The sequence below is a fragment of the Fringilla coelebs genome (assembly GCF_963513975.1).
Source record: "Fringilla coelebs genome assembly, chromosome: 2".
Classification (NCBI taxonomy): Eukaryota; Metazoa; Chordata; class Aves; order Passeriformes; family Fringillidae; genus Fringilla; species Fringilla coelebs.
The window spans coordinates 25,399,004-25,414,420 of NC_140029.1; the positions used below are offsets into that span (position 1 = coordinate 25,399,004).

Consider the following 15,417-nt stretch of genomic DNA (forward strand, 5'->3'; position numbering starts at 1 on the left):
GGAGGAAACGAGGGGCCGGGGTATCCCGCAACTTTTCCCCGCGGCCGGCGGCTCCGCTCCCGCTCCCGCCCCGCTGCGCGCCCGCGGAGGCCCCGACCGCCCGCCAGGGGGCGCGCGCCGGCCGCCCCTCGGCGCGCGCAGCGGGCGCGGAGCGGTGCGCGGGTCTCCGCGGGCGCGCGGCCCCCGCCCGCCGCCGCTGCCAGTGATGTCATGGGGCGGCGGCGGCGGCGGCGGCGGCGGCGGGGGGGCGGGGGGGCGGCGGGGAGGAGGCGGCACTGCAGCTGCATGTGTCTGTAGCGGCGGGGCCGGGGCGTCGTCATCTGCATTCACATGGGGGCGGCGCCGCCGGCCTCCGCCTGAAGCCCCCGCCGGGGGAGACACAAAACCCACGCGAGGCGCGGGGCGCCGCGACCCCCGCCCGCCGCCGCCATCGCCATGAATTCGGCGGAGCAGACCGTTACGTGGCTGATCGCCCTGGGCGTGCTGGAGTCGCCCAAAAAGACCATCTCCGACCCCGAGGGCTTCCTTCAGTCCTCCCTGAAGGACGGCGTGGTGCTGTGCCGCCTGCTCGACCGCCTGCTCCCGGGCACCATAGACAAAGTAAGTGCCCGGCGGCCCCCGCCCCGCCGCCCTTTGTGCGGCCGGGCCCGCCGCCCCCGGCCCCGCCCGCGCCGCCCCCCGCGCCGGAGGGGGGACCCCCGGGCCCAGGGAGGGCGGCGAGGGGCGCGGGGGGCGGAGCGGAGCCGGTCCCCCTCGGGGGGCCGGGGGAGAGCGGGGAGCGGCAGCCGGGCTGGAGGGGCTTCCCCCCGAGGGGCCACTGTTCTGCAAGTGCTGTACAAACGCTCCGCTCGCCAAAGCGGAGTCCTGGCTGTGCACGGGAGATGCATTAATTTTGGGGGGTGACTATGGACCCTTCCTTGCGTGCCACGAGCCGGCTGCAAACTTATCTACGCAACTGCTGGAACAGCCGGTGCCTCACCTCGCTTGGGAGGTGATTCAGCTCATCCCTTCCCGCCTCTGAAGGACATTTTAGCGTTTGATGCTTAGTTTTCTTGAAGGCTGTTTTAGCGTTATTTGGGTCCCTTACTGTTCGGTAGCCTGTGGAAAAAAAAACTCATCCTTTTTTTTTTTGGGGGGGGGGGGGGGGGCTGAAAAAACGCGTTACAGCTCTAGTTTGCGTTGTGTTTGAAGAAAATGTACTCTGTCAGGGAACTTTTCTGTGTTCTGTGTACGTACGTAATTCCTGTCGTAGCTCAGCCAGAGGGAGAGGGGTTTGGTTGCGCCTCAAAACTTGGGACAGTACAGTTGTCTCACCTGATGTTCAGTAACGTAGTGCACACAGAGATCCAAATATTGGCAAAAAACTTTCCTAGTATGCCAGTCTAAGGTAGTGAAGAGAAGATTGATGAAGGTCATCTGCTATGATGGTGGGATGACTCCTTGCTTGAAAATAACACCGTATTTTTCACCTTTTGCAGTTGGCAGAGCACTCCACTCATGAGAGCCTGCTGACAGTGGGCTTTTGTTACCTTTTGTGGCTCTATTTCAAGTAGTTCTCAGACCCACAAAGTTGTAACCAGTGCCTTGAGTTCAGCAGGACACTGGACTGGGCTGTCCCCCTTTGGTTCTTCAGTTTGCCTCCCGCTGGGGTTGTTATTGTTTTGTGTTGTACTGTAGCTGGAGGTCTTGGCTCTGTACTGGAGTCCCATTCTGCAGATACAGTAGATCATTCCTGCCTCCCAAATTCACAGGTAGATTGGGTGGTGGTGTGGGGATATGGAAAGGAGCCCACAGTGCTATTGGCAGGCGATGGAAGTGATGAGAGCGGGCACAGTGTGTGTGAGTGTGGGTAACTCAGGGACCACCATGGTGGCCAGTGGGGCTAGCTGGGACAGCTGAAGCCCCTGCCAGCTTTCCCCACCACCATTTCTCCCTAAGTGGCTGTCCAGGCAGTAAAGCTGAAGAGGATATTGCTGTTCCTAGGGGGCGGCAACTTTGTGGAGGTGGTACGTGAGGTGCAAACTGCTGTCCAGTGCACTGGGCTGCGAAGTGGGGCTCCAGAGCAGGTAAATGTCCTGTTCTGCCGTCAGGTAAATGTCCTGTTCTGCCATCTGGGGTGACATGTGTGACGTGTGGCTGGGGGTAAGTGGGGGCTCCTCCACCTAACTATCCACTGGCTCTGACGGGCTCTGCCCATGCCTCCTTGTCCCCAGGCTCTTTTGCCTGGTGGCACCAAGCCCAAGGAGGGTTTTGGCAGCCTTTCCCACACTGCTGCTCCAGGCACGCTTCCTGAGCACCTCTTGGGCTTTGGGTTCTGAGCTTTAGGGCAGGAAAGGTCTTTCCACTTTGTGTAGATGTCAAGCCTAGTAAAATGGGGTCCTGCACTCAATCTGGGAAAGAGGCTCTCCCGAAAAACAAAATAAACAAAAAAGCATAACAGAAATAAGTGTTAAGAGTGTTTCCCAACTTAATGTGCTTCTCTGTTACAGTATAGTTTGGGACAGCTCGGTTATTGAATGAAAGGCTCTCTTTTCATCTCAGAGGAGCAAACACCTCTCATGTTCAGGCAAGGGTCCTCCCTTCACAGCACCCATATGCAGAGGAGGGTTGGCAGAGGCGCACAGCTCCCCACAGCCAGCAAGGACACCGGCCTGGGTGCGAGGAGCTGTCAGTGGGACTGATTGTGGAGCTCGCGGTGCAGCAGTGCGGGGTTCACCATGGGTGCTGCCCGGGCTGGGATGGCCGCAGGGCGGGAGGGACGCTGGCACCTCGCAGCCTCCCACCCCCTGAGCTCGCCCCGCGTCGACCCTGGGTGTCTCCTCCGGCTCTAACTTAGTTGTAAGTCTGGGGAGAAATAGCCCTTTTAACATTTTTTTTTAGAGGGATCTTTGGTTTTGTGAGGGTAACTCTTCTTATTTCCACGGGCCGTTCACAAAGCACTTTCTAATTCATAGATGTCTCTCAAACTCATTTTTCCATCTAACTTTGTAAATATTCTTTTTCTGTAGACTCAGAATTTATAACCCATACCTCTTTCACGTTCTCATCTATGTTATGTCTGAGATGTTTTCATGTTATTTTATTCTCTTTCTTTGTTTGTTAGTAAACATATAAAATTTACATCCTTTACTGTGACATGGTATTTTTTCCAAGTCTTTTTGGCTACTACCTTTTGTTACTTTTTTTATACTGAGTGCATTTAAAATATGAGCCTTTTTATTCCTTATTTGCCCTGAAAGTCTCTAGTTAAAACTGGACACTTTTGAAGTTTAAAAGATACAAGGATGTCCCACAGATGTAGACTGATTCAGTTCTTAAAATCATTTGAGATCATAACTTTCTATAAATATCTGACATTAGCAGACACTTTGAAGACTTACAGAGCTCATTTTTCTGTAAATACAAAATAGTAACTAAAACCAAAGAGAAAAATTTAAAAATTACAGAATATAAATATGAAGGAAGGTTTATCAGCTTGGGGTGCTTTTAAAGATGTTTTCTAGAAAATGTTATAAATGTATTTCTTTCATTCAAAAACAGATTAGAAAGAGGATTCAATATATGCAGGAATGTAGTAATGTATTTTTTGGCATTTTGTGCTTTTTAAAGCCTCTGGGTACCCTCAGAGTAATTAGCAGGAGATTTTTAATAAATAAAGATTGTGCGACCATAAAAGGAATCAAGCACTTGAAGGTCAAAGAACAGAATTTTCATAAGTCGATAAAACAAATTAGTGGGTTTCAAGGCTGGTTAAATATATTCTTTCTTTAGATTACTGTGTATTTGTATACCAGCATTGCACAGAGCAACCTACTGAGCTTCTTGCCAGGAAGTTTTGGCTGAATTTGTTTACATTACAATCATATTCTATCTTGAACAGGAAAGGACAGCTATTAAATTGACTAGATTTCTCTAAGTCAGAATGAAAATACCTTGAAAAGTAATGTTGTTACAGACTGTTCCTTATTTTGGGGCTCACATTTTATGTCATAATCATTCCTTTGCATTTTGAAAGAGACCATGACAGGGTAAAACAAAATAGTTGGGTTAGGCAGTGTGATGGTACTGCACAATAACCTTGTCCTGAACACAGGAAATGAACAAAAGTGAGGGTAATTATTAAAAAAAAAAAAAAAAAAATGCAAAATCAACAAAACCAACAACAGCTTCCCCCATCCACCCTGTCCAAACCCAGACATGTCTTAGTTTTTTAAATCATGGAGATATATGCTGAAACATGGTTAATTGATTTGCTCCAAAAGATAGGGAATTGCTGAAATTAAGTAATTTGAATAAAAAAGCCATAATTTCAAGTTAGAGGGTTTCAGCCTTGTGTGGTAAAACTGAATTACTTTGATGGCAGGGAAGGGATCCCCGTGGAAGCATTGCAGTGCAGTTGTCTGCCGCTTAGATGCTTTTCCTCTCAGAGATCATTTTCCAAACAGATTCCTCCATCGCAGACCAGTTTGACCCACTTTCAACGTTGTAAACAGAGATCAGAATTGGAGCGGGAATTTTCCTTGTCATTTGAGGCTTCGCGCTCCATTAAGTTTTGTTTGTACTTTTATTTTTGGTCAGCTGTTCGACAGAGAGCATCTTTTTGAGGACAGCTTTGTTCTTTTTTGGGGAAAATGCAGAAGAGGCATGGGGGAATGCGATGCAGCAGCCATTTGACACCCCGCGGTGCCCCCCCTCCGTCGGGGCTCCTGGAGGGCACGGCAGCAGCTGCCTCGGCGCTCTGAAGCCGGGGCACGGGGAGCGTGCGGGGATGCGGCTGGGGCTCGCCCCCCGGCCTCCCTCCGTCGAACGGAGCATCCCCAGGCGGTGCACCGAGCGTAGGATTGAACGGGGCAGGAGCTGCTCGGCTGCGCGGGGGAGGCTGATCCAAAACACAGCCGCTTCCTCGGGCTGCTCCCGCGGCGCTGAGGTGGGAGACGGGCGGCACGGGGCTGGCCCCAGGAAAACAGAGGCAGCTCTCTCTCCTGTGGATGAGGCTGGGTGCACGGCCGAAAGGAAACGTCATTCCTGTTCCCTGTGGAGGATTGGGTACTGGCGTTGACATTAATTTGGTTATTAATTGGGGTAGTGCCAGAACTGATGGCAACAAAGATTCAGATCTTTGTACAAATACCTCATACATCTGTATGATTCTCTTTTTAATGAGAGAGGTCTGTGGCTAAATGAGGCATTCTGAATTGTAATTTAGGAATAAATTAACCCTTTGTGATTCGCAAATGAATTGTTGTGTGTGAGCGCAAGCACGGAGGGTTTGGGCTGCCACATGCGGCAGCCATGTCACCAGCCGTGTCCCCGCGATGAGCGTGTGCGCCTAGGCTGGGGCAAAGGGAGATTTATGCTCACTTATCTCTCATTTCACACGTAAATATCGGGGCTAAGTAGACTTCTCTCCTGTTGTGACAAGGTGTGACCTGAACATGATACTTCACGTGTTGCGAAGGAAGAAGAAAGGAAAGGTGTTTGGACCCAGAGTTAATAACAAGTGAGGATTTTTGTAGCCCAGTATATTTGCAAAGGGTGTAAGACTGGCTGGGAGCTGAATGTGGAGCCCAGACAGAGCTTGGGAACATCCCACCAGCAACGCAGATATTACTCCTAAGGTGGAAATTTCCAGGTGCTATTTGGCCCTGAGCAACTAACATTTTGGAAGTTCTTCTGGCAGGATGTTCTCACTCTGAAGCCTTGGTGAGGCTGTTTGGGTCTGCCTGGCTGACCCCAAAGGCTGTTCTGCCTTCTCACTGAAATCTGTTGGGAAGGTATTGTGGTGGCTGTGCAGCAGCAGCAGAAGGTCATCACAGGACAGGAAGCAAAACCTGCATTTCAATATGCATATGCTCTCTTCCTTCAGCAACAGTCCTCCCAGGGAGATTATTGTGCTTCTGGCAAGAATAATCCGTGCTGGACAGGTGTGCCTGCCATGGCTGCGTGCTCAGGGAACACTGGTGTGTGTATGAGTGCTGTTACTCCAGGGTGGAAGCACTGCAAGGACGAGCTGAGAGCCTGGGGAAAAGTTATCCCAAACAAAGTCATTAGAGTGCCTTTTCCCTGAATACATGCTGTTCTCATCAGTGATACTGTGAGCTTTGTAGGATTTTTTGGTCCTGACTTGTCATGGACCATGCTACTCCTACTGCCTTGTGACAGCAGGGATGCAGGAATGCTTTGAAGGAGAATGCCCTTGCTTTTCCTGTCTATGTACTGGCTCTGGAATTCTGACAACTGGGATATTATCCAAAGAAATATGGTCTGCCTGTGCTCATTGAGGAAGCAGAGGACTTGTATTTATGTGCACTGCTTTGTTCCTTGAAAACCAGATCCTGTCAGTGCATAAATATCTGGGCTGAGTTAAATAAAGGTGTGCTAGATCCTGAGAAGAGGGGGCAATTAAGGAAACTGTTGGTGATTAAACTGTTTTTTGTGAGAAAACATGGAAAAATAATGTAGTTCTGCTAGTCTTACTCTCATTAATGTCTTTTCCACAGCTTTTATATGCATTCTTTCTGTGCCTGTACATAATTTGGGCAACAAAAAGTTAGCCCTCAGGTACCCTACTGCTACCCAGACTGTCCTCCAAATGCTCTGTGTGTGTGTGCAGAAGAGGAAGCACTGTGGGGATGCCACCAGCACGCTCCCCTCTGGTTACACTGCATGCTAGTGGCTGATGGCACCACATTGTTGAGCTGAAAATGTTTAAGATTGTAATTCCAGCCTTAGAAAAGTGGAAGTCTGGCTTTAAAATTGAAGTTTGCAGACTAGGTATGTATATAAGTGTATTTATACATACACACACATATATGTAATATATATTATATATAGTATGCGTATATATTATTAAAATCTGCCTATGAATCACCGAGGGGAATTCAATATACATCTTCCTTAAATAAAAATTTAAATTAATTGTTATTCAGTGGCTGTGATTTGAAGAACTGTAACTTTAAAACATTTCAAGCATGACAGGGCTTGCAAAAATACTGTGAGCTGGCAGCATGGAAGCTGTGTCTTGCACTTTGGCTGGCTGAGCTTTACTCCCTGATCCTCAGCCAGTGTGACATTCTGCTCTCTCCCTCACTTTGCTGCCTAGAGCAAAGCCATTTTCTCTCCACATCTCTCAGTATGATGTGGTTGCTGCCATTACCCACCACCAGAGTCACAGAACCATAGGATGGTTTGAGTTGGAAGGGACCATCTCGTTCCAACAGTCGTGCAATGGGACACCATGGGACACCTTCCACTGAATCAGGTTGCTCAAAACCCCATCCAGCCTGGCCTTGAGCACTTCCAGGGATGAGGCACCCATGACTTATCTGGGCAACCTGTTTCAGTGCCTCAGCACTGTAATTGTGGTAGGGAGTTGAGCAGGGCTGGCCAGCTTCGTCTGCAAGAAGTTTCCCTCGTGGATCTCCTCATCAGGGGTCACTGACACCCCGTGGGCAGAGGCCCCTGGCCCTTCTTTGCCAATGAAACACTGCTTGGGTCTAAGTGCGTTTAATTCGGGTCTCCATTTTCCTGCTCTGCAGTGAGTGCTATTGGATGATGTTGGCAGCTTGCCCAGAAGAGAATCCATCCCTTCTGTAGGGCTTTGGTAGTCCTATGGAATATTTTCATGGGGTGGGGGGAGGGGGAAAGCAGTAAAAATCATATACCCCCCACTGGTGCAGCTGTGCTGTCAGAGAAGTGGTTTTGTTGGCTTTGTTAATGTCACTGGGGGAAGTGGTACTGTGAGACTGGCAGAGGAATTCCCTCTCTGGCATATGTTACATCCACACTGAGGAGCGATGCCAGCATATCTAGCAGCAGAGCTCTCCCAGTGTAAACAAACCCTGAGTGATTGGACTCCTGAAGCCTGAGCTTGCGCGGCATCAAAACAGCGATGCTCCACAGGAAACACTGCAGGCTTTACGTGACAAGGGGTGCAAAACCCTTCCCCATCAGCCTTCCTTCACAGGGGAATCTCTTTGGTTCTGTTCCTGCCAAGCCCACACCTGGAGCTGCACTTCATCAGGCTTTTTTCATGTGCTGACTTCAGGGAAATACGCATCTTCCTGTGGACACTTAACGCTGGCACCCCTGGAGCTCTGCAGCCTGAGGCTGATGGTGCTGCTTGGGATTGGGGTCAGTTGCATGCTAGCTGATTTCCTCTTTTTCTTTGAAATAGCAAGAAAATAAGCAAAACCGCAGGAATTAGGAATATTAGTTCTTAGCTTTTAGGAAGGAAGGGAAAGCAGATTACTGCTGCAGCTGCAGCCAGGCTCTCTGATGTGCATGTATCACATCCTTCAGGCACACTCCTGTGCTGTGTTCTGGTAGGACTCCTGCCTAGTTCAGGTCACACTGGGGGGGCCTTCAAGGCTCCTAATAGCACTGGCAAAGACAACTCGTAAGTTTTATGTGCATGGCATTCTCATTTTCTTAATGCTGTGCCAACCTATGTTTTCTGTCTGAAATATAAAAATTAGATGGAAACTTGAGACAACAAAAGTACCATACAGATTGCCCTGGTGCCATTAGACTATGGTGTATCTTAGGGCTGGGTTCAAACCTGCTTCAGGAAGTCAATTTATAGACTTCCACAAAATCACAGAATCAATTATGTTGGAAAAGACATCTGAGATCATTGAGTCTGAGTGAACACCACCTTGTTAAGTAGACCTTGGCACTAAGTACCCCATCCAGTCTTTCCTTAAAGCCCTCTAGGGAAGGTGACTCCACCACCTCCCTGGGCAGCCCATTCCAATGTTTAATTACCCTTTCTGTGAAGAAAAGCCTCCTAGTGTCCAACCTGAACCTTCCCTGATGCAACTTGAGTCTATGTACATTGATGGGAATTTAATCAGGGTCCAAGGGAAGTGGCAAAAGTACTGTACTTCTACTGCAAAAAAAAAAAAAAAGTACTGTTTTCCTGAATATTGTTTAATTTAGGTACATATCTGAAAAGATGAACTCAAACAGCTGAATCAGTTTTACAGAGTAATTTTTGGGGTCAGATTAATGGAAAAAAGCAGCTCTAATTTTTGCATAAGGTCCCATTTATAAAGGCTGCCACAGGACCTGGCTTCCATTTTAACCAAACTACACATTTCATTTGCAACCTAGCTGAACTTACATTTTGGGGGCTATTACACTAAAGAACTGAAGCAGCTAAAGCAGAACATTTGTGTGTTTGAATGTAGGTCACTGTTAATGATGGCTAGTCAGGCAGAGGAGCATTACTGAACGCGTGCAGAGGAAAAAATCAGAAGAGCTGGAGGAGCCTTCAGAATTAAAAGTGCTCCTGGTTTCAGATAGCATAGCAAAGTGGAGATGGAGGGAGCACAGAGTGGTGGCTGATGAGTTGGCATGGCCTGTTGGACAGTAAAGAAGAGGTGGTGGGTGATGTTTGTGTGGCTAAATGTGGGATTGCATTTGCTGGTTTGGAAGGTGGTGGTGTGTGGTCTGAGGTGGGAGAGATGAAAAGGTGGAATGCAGGGACTGGTGTGGGGATGTAGGATGTAAAGCAGAGGAGTGTCAGATGTGGGGTTAGTCATGCCGATGGCTTTGGAGTGAGGTAATGGGATCTAAGAGCTCCTTCTGTGGCTGTCACCAGTAGTGGTGTCCAAGAGGGCAAGAGGTTTGGGAACCTTTTTGCTCTATTGTTAATAAAAAATGGACACTGACCACTTTTCAGAGAATTCTTCCAAATGACACTCAAAGAACTCTTGTAAGTCTAGGAGATGATTGGAGTTTGGGACACTAAGTAGATTCCTGCTTTTACGTTCTGCTGTGCATGATTACCTTGGTGTCTGGGTATTCTTTTCAGCAAATAAGAATTTTAGGGCATATCATAAGGCACCTTCCTTCCTCTTTGTATTGTATGCACAGTCTAGGTGAGTTGTGGAAATGTAAAATTTCAGCGCATAAAAAAATTTAGTCCATGACCTGTAGGAGCTTCAGTCTTTTGCTGGATCTAGCTCTTACTATGTGTCTGTGTGTCTGACTGCCTGCTGCTGTGCTTTCAGACCATGGGTTCTTTCAAGCCAAAACACAGGTGTGCAGCCCATGCTGACTGCTGTGTAGGTTATTATTGAAAAGTTTGTGGGTTGCAGGCTTTACAGGGTGGGAAAAGTCTGTGTTAAAGAGCTACAGTACTGCAGAAATTGTATCATGCTAAGGTCTAGTGCTCTGTCAAGACACCTGATTTTAAAACAGAGCTGCTCTCCATTGAGAATTCTGATCTGTGTTTTTAGTTTAGTTATAGCATCCTGCTAATGTGCCATCAGTAAGATGTGCAGTTCTTTAAGTGATTTGCTCAACTGCAGAGTGCTCCTTACTTGGAGATGTGGAAGATGCGATCCTTAGAAGTGCAGCTGTGCCTCCTGCTGTCCTGGGAGGAGCACGGGACTTCCATCTGCAGTCCTGCCAGCCCAACTGCTCACTGACTGTGGAGGAAGTGCTGCACCTGCCATTGGTCCCTAGCAGTGGATGCTTCCTCGAGAGGCAGAGGATGTCTTCCTGTGTAACTGTGTAGCCACTCTTTCTTGTCCATCCCCACAATCCCCAGGGGATTTGTGCCTCACAGATTTGTGCCTCACAAATTGTGCCTCAATTTGTGAGGGTCAGTGGTCTCGGACAGAGCAGGAAACCCAAATGCCCAAAGGGATGGGCCCTGCTGGGCGTGGGTGCAGGTGGAGGCAGGAGGCAGCAGCTGGGCAGGGAAGGAACCGGAGGAGGTGTTGGACAGTTAATCGCCTGCAGCTTCACCTTGCAGGCTGGTGTGAGAATGGCCAGGCTTCCTCCTCATGATGCTTTTTAATCTCATTTTTGTCCCTGAACACAAGCCCTGGCAACAAATCCCAGCCTGTAGTGCTTGTGCAGGAGGTGTTTGCCCCATTGGAAGATAGTTGCCCTTGACCAGTCAAAGGGGTTGGAAGCAAGGGAAACACAGCTGCTGTGGGGCTGAATGTGATCAATAGGACCCTTTTGTTAGCTTTGCTGCATTGTGCAATTATGATATTTTTACTGATTAGATTGCAGTAATGCTCTGTGTATACAAGGTGCTCTGAAACGTGGAGGGACAACTGTTTTGTGCTGTGAGGGCAATCTGATATTAAAGGGTCCAGGCAGGATGAAAAGGATTTCCCCCTATTTAAGGGCTCAGTCTTTGAACTTCAGGCTCAAGCAGCCATACACCTGAACAGGATGTTTTTAAGTGTCTGCTGAACTTGGCTGCTAGTTTGCAGCTAGGTTACATTTTCTATTAGTTTCTGCTTTCTAGCTACTGAGATAGGCTTCTTACATAGTAAACCATGTTGTAATTTTTATATGTTGTGCTAGATAAATGAGTGATGTAGCTTGCATGTAGGAACTGTGTTGGTACTCACTCTACCTAGTAGATTCCAGTTTCCATATAAAGGCCTTATACATTTCTTGTTCTGTGACCCAGTTTGTCAACTTGTTCAGCAGTGAATGTAAGTAAATAGCTGATTTCCCATACATATAGCTGAAGATGTCTCCTACTTTTTATTAAAGTGTCATGTTTACTTGAGATTGCAATCAAAGAACTGTGGGTTTGCTTGGGTTTAAAAAAAAATTAATTTATTCATTATTATACACATTCCTTGCTTATTTTCTTCATATAATTTCCCTATCCAAATGAACTTTTTTTTAGCCTTTTTCATTTTTTCTAAGACCACCCCTGTCAAACCTTTTCCTGATGTAGCCTCTCTGCATTGCCCTTTCTTATTCACTTGTTATGTTGATTAAAACCATAGATTTAAACTGATCTAAAGGGATGTAACATTTAGCTAGGTACCATCTATTTGCATTGCACATTGTTCCCCACCTTTTCTGGATGGTGGGAAATGTACTCTGCTCCTTGATAGCTACAGTGCATCACATAAGTGTCCTCATTGAACTACCTGTGGTTTCTAGCACTGCTCCCCAAGAGATTAAATCTTAATCAGAACCTGTCCCTGAACCACAAAGAAGTGGTTTAAACAGTGGCTGCTCTGCATATTACCTTCCTCTCATCTCTTTGGATTCCACTGTGGCACCCTGGTCCCTAATTAAGAATCTGTCATGCCCCTCTGGAATCCCCGTCTTTTCTAATTACTATTAACCTTTTTTATTTGTATTACTAGAGCACACAGAGGTTCCAGTTGGACACTGAGGCCTCTTTGTACTAAGAGCTGTGTATACATATAAGAAGTAGACAACCCCCATTAATGAACTAATGGTGTTGGTCTATATGATAGGAAAAGGATGAAGCAAATACTGGAGAGGAAAATACATAACCTTTTTATTTCACTGGCTTTATGTACATGCAACCTACTTTTTATGAAGCTAAGCAATTTGGGAATATGACCCTACTTTTATTTATCCTTTGTGTCTGTACAGATTAGCCGTCCTTCAGGCGGACTAGGACTTACCTGTGGTCTGCTTGCATGATGTTCTGGTACATTTTGAACAGTCTGTGAGGCTATAAATGTGATCTGTGGGAGAGGTCGTGCTCCTGAGCTTCCTGTAACTAAAAAGGATATCGTGTACCATATGTGTGATTTTATCATGGGCCTGGCCCACATAACTGCACTTCAACATTCTGTCGCAGGGCTGGTTTTGTTTTTCAGGTCCCTTACTGTGTTTCTTAGCTGTCTGTCAGAGAAGGTTGCCAGAATCACATTAAGATTTTCCAGGTAAATAATGGGTTTGCTTCATTTTATGGGATCATTAATGCTTTACATTTCTAGCAGGATGCAAATGCTAAGATATTTTTAAATTCTTTACCCATATGCTTCTGTCTTCTGTAGTATAAAAATGCTTGCAGCCACAGAGCTGAGAAAATGTACCCTGCTTCTTTTATCATTCCAAAGTGTTTTCCCTTATTTTGAAGGAAGAAATCATATTTCTAAAGATTTACTGTAACTTATTTTATTGTTTTGAGGAAGATGATTTTTAACTGAAAACATGCATTAGAGTGCTGGTGGGGCTAAGGTCTCAGTGGTGCATTTGGCATGTATTTTAAGCTTCCAGACCTGATAGGAAACAATTTGCTGGGTTTGAGTTTTCTTTGCTTGTTGTTTCTTTAATCTTCAATTGAAAGTTTTTGCCTTTCTCTAATCATGTCTCTCCTTACCCTCTTCCCTTTCTTCTCCCTTACCTTTTTTTTTTTTTTGCCTCTTTTTTCCAGTTATTGCTCGGTATTTTATGAATTATGTGCGGCCTCTTATGAGGTGATAGTACACGTGTGGGTTTCTTAGAATTACTGAGTTTAATGTGTTGGAGACTTTGGGACATTTTGTGTTAATGTGGATTACGAGCCAAGACATTTGCTTCTTTTAAGAGAAACCTGAATTTACTGTGGTTTCTTGGGAGATGTTATTTGTGTTTGAAGAGGTAATGTTAACGTTTCTCAGAATGAAAAGAGGCCTTGATGAACAAAGTAGCTGAAAAAGAAAATGGTGGATACAAAAAAGAGACCATGAAGTAGCAAGTGTAAAAGGCCATAAACCCCAGTTATTATGCAAATAGTTTAAGATAAAACAGTTATAAATTGTAATGATAACATTGTTGTGTGTATATTAAGAACATACAGGAGAGAGCATACTAGAAGCATCAACATGGAAAAAATTCCCAGCATCTTATTCTAACAAGGGATGTTGGCATGATAGCATTAGATTTCTTACTACAATTAAAAAATAAATCAGTAGAGTAATCAAAAAGTGTTTCAAGGAAGAGACATGAAGGTCATGGTACTTTCAGGAGGGTTCCTTCACCTCTTGTGTCCTTCAAACTTACTGAATTTATCTTTTGGGCTGTACGTCCTTCTGTAGGGCTTCTTTAGGATTCCCTTTATGTTTTAGTGTAGTAAAGGGCTATTCTTAAGCCACAGTGATTTATCATAGTACCAAACAATTTGAGGAGTTTGGAGCAGTGTGTGTATGTGTTCTTTCCTTGAGGAAAGGAAGATTCTGCAACTCATATCGTTACCAAATTCCTTGTATTACAGACTAGTGGCTTTCATTTAGGACTCATCTGAATTTTGTTTAGAAAATGATAGCGACTTATGTTTTAAATTTATTTGTGCCAGGTTCACCCTGTCATGCTGTCACATTTGTTAATTTTTGTGGTATCAAAAATTACCTCTGTGGTAATAATTCTGTATCAAAAAGTACTTCTCTGGGTCAGAGGTATCTTTGTGGGAAGGCACTACCTTGGTTTCAGCTTGACAGAATGTTTGGAGTCAACCTTATGTGAATTTCCCAGTGCTATGCAGGTGGATTATGCTGTGAGTTTATGTAACCTTGACACACATGCATGTAACAAAACCTTCTGTGAGTGTAATGCATGATCAAAGGCCATGACACTGTGTGTTGCAACACCTCGGTTTCCAGTGGCTTGCCAGTGCACTTCTGTGCTAGGCTTTCCACTTCTGACAGAATGAGGTGTCCAGTTTGGGCAATGATTTGTTTGCTAAACTACTTCACAGAAATCAATGAATGTATTGTGAAACGATGCTTATGTGCCGACAGAATTTAGTTAAGCTGTGGTAAGTTAGGCCATGTCCCTGAAGCTCTTGGGGCAGGCTGCTTTCCCGTGGAAGGGCTACCCTTTGCTTTTGGGGTATACAGAGGCTGAGCTGCAGGCACCGTGAGTGCGGCTGCAGAGAGCAGACGGCTGCGTTGCCAAAAACTGTCTTAGATTCAGTCAAGGTTTTCCTCTACGTGAAGTTGTTTTTCTTCTGGGGTGGGAAGGGGCTGTTTAATAAACTGCAGATAAAGGTCGTTAACATCAGACCCTGGAATTGGCAGATTATTAACTCCGGGCGCTGGTATTTTCCGCGGAGGTCTTCGGAGCATTTCTGATATATTTCCTCGTTAGAAAACCGATACCGGTGGACCGGAGCCAGAACGAGGGCACCGACGAGCCCCACTGGCGACACCGGCCACCCCCAGCGCAGTCACTGCTTGTCCCGAGGAGGGGCTGGGCCGCTCGCCCTGCAGCCAAACCCGTCACGGCACTGGGGTCTGTGCAGCAGCAAATTGAAAAATTCAGGAGCACGGTGCGGCGAGGCCCGGGGCCGCTTCCGCCCGCAGCCGGGGCGGGGCTGGGGAGGGCCGAGCGGGGCCGCGCCTCCCTCCCTCCCTCCTTCCCTCCCTGCCTGCCTCCCTCCCTCCGCCCGCCCCGCCGGGGCAGAGCCGCCCGCGACCGCGCCTGGCCGGGGCACCCCTGCCCGCGCTCCTGCCCGCCGCCCCCCGCCCTCGCACGCCATTTCCTGTGCTCCGTGTTTACTTCCCGGTTCAAAGCTTCCAGTGGGAGCGATCGGCGCCGCTGCCTGCGGAGGGAGCGGGAGGTGAGGGGAGCGGCGTGCTGGGGGACGGCGCTCCGGTGCGGCGCGGTCCCATCTCCTCCCCGCGCTGAGCC

The 15,417-nt window shown here is 47.2% G+C and overlaps 1 protein-coding gene across 3 annotated transcripts in view; it reads left to right on the forward strand.

The window, feature by feature from the left end:
* Positions 1 to 314: 314 nt before the first annotated feature.
* ARHGEF7 (Rho guanine nucleotide exchange factor 7) overlaps positions 315 to 15,417 on the forward strand; it is a 116,334-nt gene continuing 101,231 nt past the window's right edge. For 2 of the 3 annotated variants that reach the window (XM_084201171.1, XM_084201172.1), the window contains exon 1: positions 315 to 600. In XM_084201171.1, coding sequence (XP_084057297.1) covers positions 436 to 600 — 165 coding nt within the window. In that variant the 5' untranslated portion in view covers positions 315 to 435. Of the gene's footprint in view, positions 601 to 15,301; positions 15,347 to 15,417 lie in introns of those variants that run through there. The other variant, XM_084201173.1, reaches the window with a different exon arrangement.